The sequence below is a fragment of the Typopeltis vanoorti genome, chromosome 13 (assembly GCF_054136105.1).
Source record: "Typopeltis vanoorti isolate ZY-2024b chromosome 13, IOZ_Tvanoo_1.0, whole genome shotgun sequence".
Taxonomy (NCBI): Eukaryota; Metazoa; Arthropoda; class Arachnida; order Uropygi; family Thelyphonidae; genus Typopeltis; species Typopeltis vanoorti.
This window is the reverse complement of record NC_143561.1, coordinates 16,482,182-16,494,214: the sequence shown is the minus strand read 5'-3', so window position 1 is coordinate 16,494,214 and position 12,033 is coordinate 16,482,182. Positions and strand designations below refer to the sequence as shown.

General features: G+C 35.7%; 1 protein-coding gene across 2 annotated transcripts in view; it reads right to left on the bottom strand.

Annotated features, from left to right (window-relative positions):
• Nucleotides 1–12,033, bottom strand: part of LOC150099954 (uncharacterized) — a 257,685-nt gene that overhangs the window by 235,061 nt on the left and 10,591 nt on the right. The window contains exons 2-3 of one of the 2 annotated variants that reach the window (XM_090402731.1): nt 9,813–9,862; nt 4,288–4,474 (exon numbers count right to left, since the gene is read on the bottom strand). In XM_090402731.1, coding sequence (XP_090258857.1) covers nt 4,288–4,474; nt 9,813–9,862 — 237 coding nt within the window. The remainder of the gene's footprint in view (nt 1–4,287; nt 4,475–9,812; nt 9,863–12,033) is intronic. The other variant, XM_090402732.1, reaches the window with a different exon arrangement.

The following is a 12,033-nucleotide window of genomic DNA, read 5'->3' as shown; positions in this document are numbered from 1 at the left end:
AAGAGTAGAGAAGCACGTTTTTATGTTAAACTCTCCCAAAATTCTTCTTAGTTTCTTGGAGAGCGTGCCGATGTTTGGCAAGGAGATATAACCTTTGGGGCCACCCTGTGTTTCTATGTTGTTTCGTTGACGGCGTATAGTTGTTTATTGATAGTTTTTGATGAGTAGCCATTGTTTTTGAAGGTACTTTTAAGATGTTGTAGTTCATTTTTTAGTTCTTCATCATCTGACAGTACAGATCTGACAAGATGTGGTAGAGTTGAGATGATACCCATCTTCTGTGCAGGATAGTAATGCGAAGAGGCATGCAGGTATCTGTCTGTGTGCATAGGTTTCCTAAAGATGGAGATTTTTATGGAGTCAGATGTCTTAGTAAGTCCTTCTTATATAAAAAACTCAGACTTTGTCTCTAAAATTAAGAATATAAAAATCAAGTTTTCTGACATCATGGTGAGCTTTGATGTAGTAGCTAACTTCACAAACATTCCGACGTAAGAAGTTCTCCATATTTTAAGCAACAAGATTTCAAAGAAGATGTTTTCTCTGTTATCTCATTGTGTTAACTCTGGCTACTTTGAACTTGAAGGAAAAATTTACAAACAGAATAAAGGATTAGCAATGGGCAGTCCCCTCTCTCCAATATTAGCCAACATTTTTTTCAAGGACGTCGAACAAAAGGCAATCTCCTCTTCTACATTTAAGCCAAAAATTTGGCTTAGATATGTTGATGACATATTCCTTATTTGGGAACACAGTATTGACCAAGACATCAAATTAACCATGGAGATTGAAGAAAATGGATCTCTACCTTTTCTGGACATAAACTTACTAAGACATCTGCTTCCATAAAAATCTCCATCTTTAGAAAACCTACGCACACAGACAGATACCTGCATGCATCCTCACATCACTATCTGGCACAGAAGATGGGCATCATCTCAACTCTGACGCATCGTGCCAGATCTGTACTGTCAGATGGAGAACTAAATGAACTACAACATCTTAAAAGAACCTTCAAAAACTATCAATAAACAACTATACCGGTGTCAACGAAACAACGTAGAAACACAGGACGACCCCCCAAAGGTTATATCTCCTTGCCATACATCAGCATGCTCTCCAAGAAACTAAGAAGAAGTTTAACATAAAAACATGCTTCTCTACTCTTCCCAAACTAAGATCAAGTTTGGGAATAAGCAAATACAAACAAGCTTGCAACCATCTACAATTTCCAGGTGTGTACAAAATCACATGTGACTGCGGAAAACCATACTATGGTCAAACGGAAAAATCCATCCTCCTACATCTCGAAGAACACCAAAGAGACATTGCTTACAAAAGAACCAGAGCTAGTGCCCTCTCAAGCCATGTCCTGTTTTCAGTAAACACAAATAATGAAGGCTGCCAACATGAGATAAACTGGACAACAACTTTAAACCTTCACATATGCCACGATGAGGTAGAATGCCGCATAGTCGAGTCTAAAGAAATTGTCATGGACCCTCTCCATATAAACAGTAACCACGGCTAAAATTTACCAGACTCATTCAGCTCTGCTGTCAGATATTGGCGCACTTGTGAAGCCACACATGAGATAAACTTATGATAAGTCCACGTGCACAGGTATCTAACAATAGAATTTTACACGGACTGTAGCTCCAGTTTAAAGTTAACTGTGGTTTATAGTCAAATTGATAGTTTTATAATTTATAGTTTTATAGTGACTCAATGTTTATTTATATTGTTTTTTATTGGCTTTCTATGTTCTCTCACGCCTGAAGAAGTCGGCCACTCTGATGAAACATGTCGCGTATTATTTAATAAAGTTAATTGTTTGTTCTAATTCTTGGATCTCAGTCAGTATATAAAAGTATGAATATATATATATATATATATATATATATATATAATTGAAATTAGGATTTACTCGGGATGTATACATTTATAAAAATAAATTTAACTGACTAGAACCCGAGAAGGTATAACAAAAACCTTTAATACATCACGACTAGTTTCATCGGTGCTCCGACTTCTTCAGGTGAGAAATAAAAAACATAAGATATAAAAATAACAAGGTAAAAAAACATGGACTTTTCAGCTTAATAAAAAGCAGAATAGTAACAGTCATATTTGAATAGGTGACCGCGTGCTACCGTTGGCATGAGTTGAATGTGTGCGACAGCTAATTTTAGAGCGCCAGTACTGGATTACTGCGCTATGGGAATCAGGCAAATTGTAGCTTAGATTGTTGTTCAAATGTGAAGGGTCCAGAACTATTTCTTTTGATTCGATAATTCTTCTTTCGAATTCATCTTTGCATATATATAAATTAGTAGTGCGTTCCCAGTCAACTTGATGTGGCTGTTCTTCAAGGTTAGAGTTTGCCGAGAAGAGGACATAACTGTGGTCGACCTTATTTTGGCCAGACAGATAAATCTGTTTCACTTTGTCTTGAGGAACATAGACGTGACATATCTTACAGTAGAATACGAGCAAGCGCCCTTTCCAGTCATGTCCTCTTCTCGGCAAACTCTAACCTTGAAGAACAGCTACATCAAGTTGACTGGGAACGCACTACTAATTTATATATATGTTTGTAGGAGTCAAACAGATGTTGTGTAGTCCTTTCAGAGAAACCATTTAATTTCATGTATTGTTTGATAATAGAGATTTCTTCCTGTAAATGATGGCGAGTTAAACAATTAGTCTCAGCTCACCGAATTAAGCACTTTATGATTCCTGTCGAAAGGATGGAAGGAGGACTTCTCAGAACAGTAATAGAATGTAAAGTTCCAGGTAAAAGAGGGATACAGACCATCAATGAGATGGATGGAATGTGTGTGTGTGTGTGTGTGTGTGTGTGTGTGTGTGTGTGTGTGTGTGTGTGTGATCTTTGGAGAGTTGAAGTCACCAAAAAAGCATACAACAGGACTATATGGCGAGGCACATCACCGATCATCAGAGTGACCATATGCCATCTGTGGATGCCCAATGAACATATGAATGGATGATTCCTGTCTTTTGAGAAGGATAATGTACAGATTGTTGAAGAATGTAATGTCCAGCGAAAGCGAGTTTTCTATAAACTGATGTTGTTAAATTACCTGATGGTGAGTGGAGTGGATGAGAAGAATGTCTAAAAATGATAATTTGTTGTCTCTTTCACTTTATTTATATACACACACACACACACGCACAATTTATTGTACACTTTTATGATTAACCTTTTCTTCAGTGAAAGCATAATGCTATTGACAATTTAATATTATGTGGCTCATTCTATTTCGAATAAACCAATTGTTTGCATTTTACCTCATAAACACTGTTTTTAAGCCACTGATGATAATCTGTTAATTTCAGACTGAAATATCTGGCAGTATATTTAACAACTAATACTTTTACTTTTGTGTTTTCATGTATATATTATATAATACTGTGGCACAAGTTTCTCTTAAAACTACCTTTTCTCTTCTTCCTCTTTCACCTCATTTCTCTATGTTCTTCAGAATAGTTGTTGAATTATTCTTTCCTTGACTATAACCTTCAGCTGTTCAGAAAACAGCATTAAATTTCTTCCTTCTTCCCATGATATGATGTGCTATATATGTTGCAACCTTTTATGTGTGGGTATGATATAAAAAAAAAAAAAAAAAAAAAAAAAAAACTAGCCTCTAAGGCCGGCATAGGCATATGATGTCTCTTGATTGCATGTATTCAGGTAGGAAAAACTTTATCATCTCTATGATGACCGAGCTAACTCAACTTCGTAGTTGAAGTGGTGACAGCAGGATTTTCTATAACAGTCAGCATGGCCTTGTTGGGAAGATTATGTTTAGTTGTCTGCTTATACATATGTAGTGCTGTATTTGAATTTTAAACAGGCCTTTGATGGAAACATGCAGATTGGTGAACTAGAGTAGATGGAGGATTTCCTGTCTGACAGACTCTGTGAGGAGTTTGGGTGGACTGTGTGTGTGAAGTTACTATTACCAGTTCAGTGGTGGCAATGGGGCTTGAAATTTGGTAGGAAGAATATGTTTGATCAGTGCTTTAGGATTACAATGTATTTTCAAACTTCAGGTACTGATCAATCACACTGTATTTTCCAACAGTCAGGGAAAACAGAATGCTGATTTCTGTAAGGTACAGAAATTAAAAATAAGACATTTTTTATTATTCATAAAATATGGTGCATGGTATGCTATTATTAATTATAGATTAAATGTATTAGTAATTAAGGTTGATAAAATGAACCACACTTGAAATTTCCCCTCAAAATATAATTACCTCTGTATTCTTTACAGGCTCATCATTCTCCTTCAGTAATGAATTAGATTCTTGTTCATCTATACTTTCATTACTGTGATTCTTCGCTCGTTTTATTTTCACCCACTTATAAGTCTGTTTTTGTGAGGGTAAAGGTATGCCAAGGATCTTATATTTACACTCAATAATAAGCAACATAGCTTTCACACTAGGATAAAAAACATCTAATTAATGCAGTTTTTATAACAATTTCTATTTTATTAAATTATCTAAATGACATTCGCAAAATAGCAATTTCCATAACAAGTATTTCCTGATATACTGGATGTATATCAAAAAAAACATTTGTAATTACAGCAACTACAGAGCAGTACTTTCATTATATTTTTGAGATGTAACAATACAGGATGTTTCAAAAGGGTATATACAACTTTGCAGAAGAACAGAAAATAACTCAGAAGACATACAAAAGCTGAGTGAGTGTCATAATGTAGTGAAACATCAATTTTTGGTCACGTAACTTTATTACCAAATGACAACCCTAGGTGGCATGATACATCACACCATTTGAAAATTGTGACTTTTGCGTGCAGCACGAGCAAGTTGCATTTTGGTTTGAGAAAACCAAGTCTGCAACAGAAGTTCAGAGGAATTTCCATACAATCTACATGTGACACAAGAATTTTGTGGAAACAGGCTGTTCTGAATGTCATCCAAGGTCAATGGGAAGACCATGTGTTGCCAATGCTGTTGTGGAAGAGGTTCAGAAAAGTCTCCGGGGAAGCCCTGGAAAGTCAACCAGACATCTTGTTAAATTAACAGGCATCTTGTTAAATTGGAATTCCATATGTGAGTATGTGGCATGTTTTATGACAGTGTCTACATTTAAGGCTTACAAATTTACCCTCGCCAGGATTTCTGTATGGAAATGATTAGTAGGGTAGAACAAAATGAGGACTTTTTTGGACACAATCGTTTTCAGTGATAAGTGCACTTTTCATGTAAGTGGGCAAGTAAACACTCACAATTGCAGAATTTGAGGAAGCGAAAATCCAAACACCAAAGAGCATGTTCGTGGCATCCCAAAGGTTTTTTTTGGGGTGCCACTTTTTTGCACCATAAGCAAGAAGAAAGTGTATGCACCTGTCTTTTTTTCAGTCTACGGTTACTGGTGGTGTGTATCCGAACATGCTATGAGGGTAACTGATACCACAGACAACAATGACCATGATGGATGCATACATTTCCAGCAAGATGGAGCACCTCCTCATTACATGAAAGATGCAAGGTCGTACCTCGACACCCATTTTCCAGGCAGAAGGATTGGTAGAGGGACACCTGTAGCATGGCCATCATGTTCCCCCAACCTTACACAGCTAGATGTTTTCTTGTGAGGCTTTACAAAAGATTGCATGTTTATACCACGACTACCAGCCAATTTGGATGAGCTGCATTCCAGAATTACTGCTGCCATTGCTGAAGTTACGCCAGATATGTGACAGAGGCAGGTGAAACAGACAATAGAAGGTAAATAACAATAGTTATTTACCTTCTATTGTCCTGCAAGGTTGTATGCCCCTATTGAAAAACACCCTGTACAGTAATAACAATGTTCTAATAAATATATAATTTTTAAATAAAATCACCTTCAAATGCAATAACTAACTTTAAAACAGCCCCTTTCAGCAGTTATTCAGTTTTTGAAGAAAAAAAAAATCAGAGGACATTTTCTATTAATCCTTTAAATGGACTGTCATATTTTTCTAGATAAAATTTATGAAACTTGTGAAAGTGTGATTGCTTGAAACAAATATTTTAATAGTTGCAAAACTAAATAAAAAATAAATATTAGAGGAAGACAGGTGAAGTGAGGAGAAGGAAACAGTCTTAAAAAAATCTGCCATATTAAATGGCATGTTTTCTAGGATTTTCCCTCCCTCCTACCCCAAAACAATGTCCTTTGTTAAGTGAGAATTTTAAGGTTGGGAATTTAATGTGATAAATGCAAACTTGAGGATTAATTCAAAATGATAAAACAATAAACGCAAAAAAAATTCATGAGTAATTCAACTCTGCAGATGAATGTACAGTCGAGTCTCTATATTCAAAACTAGAAGTAAAATGTGATGAAGAGAAGTCGTGGTACAAGGTGTTGGATCTTATTACATGATCAGAAGACCAGTCCACAGAAAAGCTGTGGCTACATTGCCTCCAACTGGGGAAAGCGATCATGCAGTCTTGACTTGGGAGAAGCAAAACATTGAAATTCCAGTTAAGAAGCAGGGAGTCAATCGAGGCAGCTTGAAACAGTACCATAGCATAAAGTTCTGAAAGGGAAGGATGTTCACAGTGAATGGGGTATAATCAAGAGGTATCCAAAGAAAGTAATATCACATCAGGAGTGTAAATCAGGTAGGAATTAGATGAATGAATAGCATCATTAGGCATGAGTTGCAAAAATATTGGAGGGCATATAAGCAGAAAGGTGATCAGCATAGTAAGGAAGCAAAAATCAGAACTGAGCAGACCAAAAGAAATTCCAAAGAGTTCTTTCATTATGTGAAAAGTAGGACGAAGAATGACTATGAAAGGAAAACTGTAAGGAGTACTGATGGTAGAAGTGACAGAGGCAGGTGAAACAGTTGAGCTACTAAGTACCACTTCACAAGGGTATATCATCCAAGTGGAGACTGTTATGACAGAGATTGATGAATTGGAGGTACTTAAAATATTGTAGATCTAAATGCAAATACAGCTGTGGGATTGGATTGGATATTGGCTCACATTTCAAGAGAATGTGGAGGGAAAGTGGCAATGTCTCTGATTAGTCTTTAATTTAAGTCAGTTCTGGTAGAATTCCAAGAGAGTGAAAAGAGGACAAAATAATTCCTTTGCATAAAAGAGAATAAGTCTGTGATAGCAAATTATAGACCAATCAGTATTTCAGGAGTAGTGATAAAAGTACTGAAAAAGTTGGTCAAAAAGAGTTTAGGAATGGGTGGATAACAATATGACTAAGAGTACAGCATGACTTTGTGAAGGGTCAATCATGCCTCCGTAATTTTGCAATATTGTTTGACAAGATACCACATGGAACTCTGTTATGCAAACTACAACAAATGAATTGATATGAAATTAGTGATAAAAAATGGACAGATACCAAAACTTAGTATATGAAAGAGCAGAATTTTGAAGGGAGATATTCAGTTGTTTGCTAATAATGCAAACTGGGTAAGGTAGCAATTAAAATAATGCAGAGAGCTTGCAGGATGATTTAAATAAGCTGACCATACAAACAAAACATAATGGATGTCAATTTAATGTCGAAAAGTGTCAAGTTATGCATTCTGGGATACGAAGATTACAAGTTGTGTACTACAATGAGGGAACTATACTCAGGATTTGATGAAGTCGGGGATCTGGGAGGTTGTAGAAGATAGAGAGCTGAAGTTTAGATCTGGATCTGTAAGAGGACATATTATTAAAGTATGCCAGGGTAGCTCACAGGACTGCTTCATTATTGAAGAGCATACTAAGAAGCCAAGATAAAGAAGTTATCATTCCTCTTTATTAAGGCTTGATACAACTACATCTGGTCACCTGGGTTTCTTGGGGGATGACGAAGTGGTGGAGAGGATCCAGAGGCAAGTGACCAAGATAGTGAGTGGTTTGGAGAATGCTTCTTATGAAAATAATTTCGTAAGTGGTTTGTGAATTTCAAAAGTTGGTTGATAGGCTACAAAAAAATAAGATAAAATAATAAATATAAAAAATAATAAAGGGGGGAGAATATGATAGAAACATTTAAGTTACTTTGAAAGATTTTATATGATACAGGGGAAATATTTCAGCTTTCAGCACTTGGCTAGAGGGGATAGAGCAAGAGGTCATCCCTGGAAGTGAGTGAGAGTGTGGTTAGTAAGGTATGAGAACTAAATTTTTTGCTTGGAGAGCAGTGAATGAATAGAATGAGCTGACTGAGTGCTTTGTCTGTTAATAATTTCTAGGAGGGGTACATCAGATATTATGTTAACAGTTTGGGTCTCTCACATTGAGTCTTAGGACTCTGAGGAGGTGCCCATGCAATAATAAATAAAAATATATTTGCAGGATCTGTATTTGTAGATTCATGTTTCTGTGTTGACAGTCGTGAAATTGCAAGTCTTCAGTTTCATGGTGAGAATTAAGCCACTTTTTTTTTTTTTTACAATCATGATGAGCTATATAAACTCAAAGAACTCTCATGCTCATTTAGAGCAGACTTTTACAAACATCCGTACCCAATACCCAAGATGGGATCTGAACCCACAACCTGTTGGTTGAAAAGCAGCTATCCACTCAGCCAACCGGGCCACCAAACTTTTGCTTAAAAAATGTTACTGTGCTTATATGAATATCTATGGGTTTGAACGAAGTGCATCTAGCAAAGGATAAATGCTTAAAAGGGTCAAGATAGTGATGACTTTGAATAAGATGGTGAGGATTCTAGATAAATGTCCATAAGGGCACACACACACACATCTAAAGGCCACATATATGAACAAAAGTACATTCATGTTTCTACATAAAGAAACAAGAAACTGAGATCAGTTCTGCTAAGGCCCTTATTCTTTACAACAGATTTAAGCAGCAAACTCATTGTACCATCAGCACACAGAAAACACTTTCATTGCCAGCAAAGGCTGGTTCCAGAAATTCATGAGGAGTTATTCACTTGCCTATAATCTTAACATTAAAGATTACAAGCAGGTCTGCTTCAGGTGATCACAAAGCTGCTAAAGTCCACCCTACAACTCAAGAAGTTAATAGAGGAGAAGGGATATAAACCTGAAAATAAATTTTCAATGCTCATGAGTCTGCATTATTCTGGAAGAAGATGACTGAGCACACCTATGTAGCCACTGAACAAAAGAAGGCCGATCCACAATATCTATATCAGCCACTCAGATCCCTACTACTGATGAGTACTGAATCCTGTGGTGAATACCTAGTGCATGCCTTGTTCTTAACTATGTAATAAAATTTTGATATATTATTTTTAAAACATGGGCCTGAAATGTTACTCATTGTAAATGCACAATTAAAACCTTTTGAACACATTTAAATTTCTGTTGATTGTAAAAGGTTGCATAAGTGTCTAAGGATATGTAAAAAAAATCTGGGGGTTTTTGGACAACAGTACGGATTTTTGTGGAATTTCATGTTTTTGTGGGAAGTGTTCTCATAACTCCATATGGAGATCGCAAATGAGGAGACCCAATTAGAATTTTTTTTTTTGTATGAATCCCACCCACAAAAAGCAATAAAGTTATATATTTACTATGAAGTGTCAATTGAAGATTAGATAACTTGAGCACATTACTTCAGAGAACACCCATAGCACTTATTAAAGGGATTTCAGTCTGCCAATAAACAGGGTAATGATCTTGTACTGAGCGATAAAAGTCATTTGCCACTTAAAAAATTACATATGAAAAATTACATGCAAAATAAACACATAACTATTGCTCATAAGTCTGATTCAGAATGATCACGAAAGAACTCACCTGAAAGCACATACTGTCATCATAATGGCAATGCCTTCTATCAAACCAGCCTAAATTACAGGAAAAAAATGAAGTGTAAATAAAAAGATCACTGCTTTCGAAGAAATCCAAGTTAAATAGCAATATCACCATAATGCACAGCAAAATACTTGCTACAAAATATTACAATTTCATCATTCTGCATTAAAATGAACAATTTGAGAAAGTTCCAAAAGTAAAAAATGCAATTTGTTTTAATAAAAATAAATTATTTTTCAATTTATTAAAGTTCATAGAGAAATTAGCATTTTTAAAGAAAGATATATAATAGCAATTTACTTTCTTTTTTTCCTAAGTGTCATGGTATAACATACTAAGAAAATTCCCCCCCCCCTAATTTCACACTACAGAAAACAAATGAAGATAGAAAAGAAATAGTAACCTATCTGTATGCTCTTAATTTGTATTCAGATTTTAACATCCCTCCACTAACCACTATAGTATACCTCTGCTTTCATTTAAATGAAAATCACATCTGTTGTATGTATTCTTAAAAAAATTATCATAAAAATATGTACTGCATTTAACTTCGGTTGAAGTTACCTACTTCTGACTAACATAGGACATAGTAAAAAACGGATACATTCCATTTTAGTCAAATCATATTAAACCTTAAACATCCCAATTTTAGCAAAATTTATCTTGTCAGTTTAGTTGTATTATGCATTTACAAACAAATCTATAACCGATATATATATATATATATATATAGGCCACATTTCAAGACATGAAAATGACAACTTGGAAAAATTTATTCAAGGGATAACCAATCATCCAGAATAAAGTGGAAGGACAAAGAAAAAGAGGATGCCCAAGACCAAGATTGTTGGATCAGATTAAAAAGATTATTATTACGTAACACCTCCAAGGACTCATTGGGAGAAGGAACCTACTCAACATCTCTCCATCTCCTCCACTACAACGAACCACCTCATCTACACTAATGCTCACTATCACCACAAGTATTTTCACAGACAATAACAAACATCCATGCCCACTGCAGGATATGAACTCTCAGCCTTTTGGCTGGAAAGCAGATAAGCTAACCACTCAGCCAACCAGGCCAGCACTTACTTTGGAGTTGGCCATTGCTGCAACAAAAGACAAAAAGAAATGGAGACATTGTGGCTAGGGGGTCACACATCCTCAGATATGAGGAGACCAAGGAAGAAGAAGATTTTATATATATATATATATATATATATATATTTTCCTGGTGTTTATAAAGTTTTGTGCAACTGTGGTCGACCTTATTTTGGCCAGACAGACAAATCTGTTTCACTTCGTCTTGAGGAACATAGACGTGACATCTCCTACAATAGAGTACGAGCGAGCGCCCTTTCCAGTCATGTCCTTTTCTCGGCAAACTCTAACCTTGAAGAACAGCCACATCAAGTTGATTGGGAACGCACTACTAATTTATATATTTGCAAGGATGAATTCGAAAGAAGAATTATCGAATCAAAAGAAATAGTTCTGGACCCTTCACATTTAAACAATAATCTTAGCTACAATCTACCCGATTCCCATAGCGCAGTAATCCAGTACTGGCGCTCAAAAATTAGCTGTCGCACACATTCTACTCATGCCAACGGTAGCACGCGGTCACCTATTCAAATATGACTGTTATTATTCTGCTTTTTATTAAGCTGTAAAGTTCATTTTTTACCGTGTTATTTTATATCTTATGTTTTTATTTCTCACCTGAAGAAGTCGGAGCACCGATGAAACTAGTTGTGATGTATTAAAGGTTTTTGTCATACTTTCTCGGGTTCTAGTCAGTTAAATTTTGTTTTATAAATGTATACATCCCGAGTAAATCCTAATTTCAACAATATATATATATATACAGGGTGTTCGGGATAAATTTGACATATTTATAATTAATTATATTTTTCCGTAAGTTACATGTATTAACACACACTTCTCTTCATTTAAAAGTTTGGACCCTTCTTCATTCATATACAAGATGTCAGAAAGGATGGATAGCTGGAACCCACCTGAATCATGGAAGAGAATCACTTGTATCATGATGATTCGTGCCCGCCATCAAAATAAGGATATTACGACTGCTGCCCAATGCTCCCTGAATACAGTAAAAACAATCAGGCATGAACTAGAGACTTGCAATGGTGACTACGAGGATGTAGCAAGAAGAAAGATCCCTAGCAGACGATCTGAT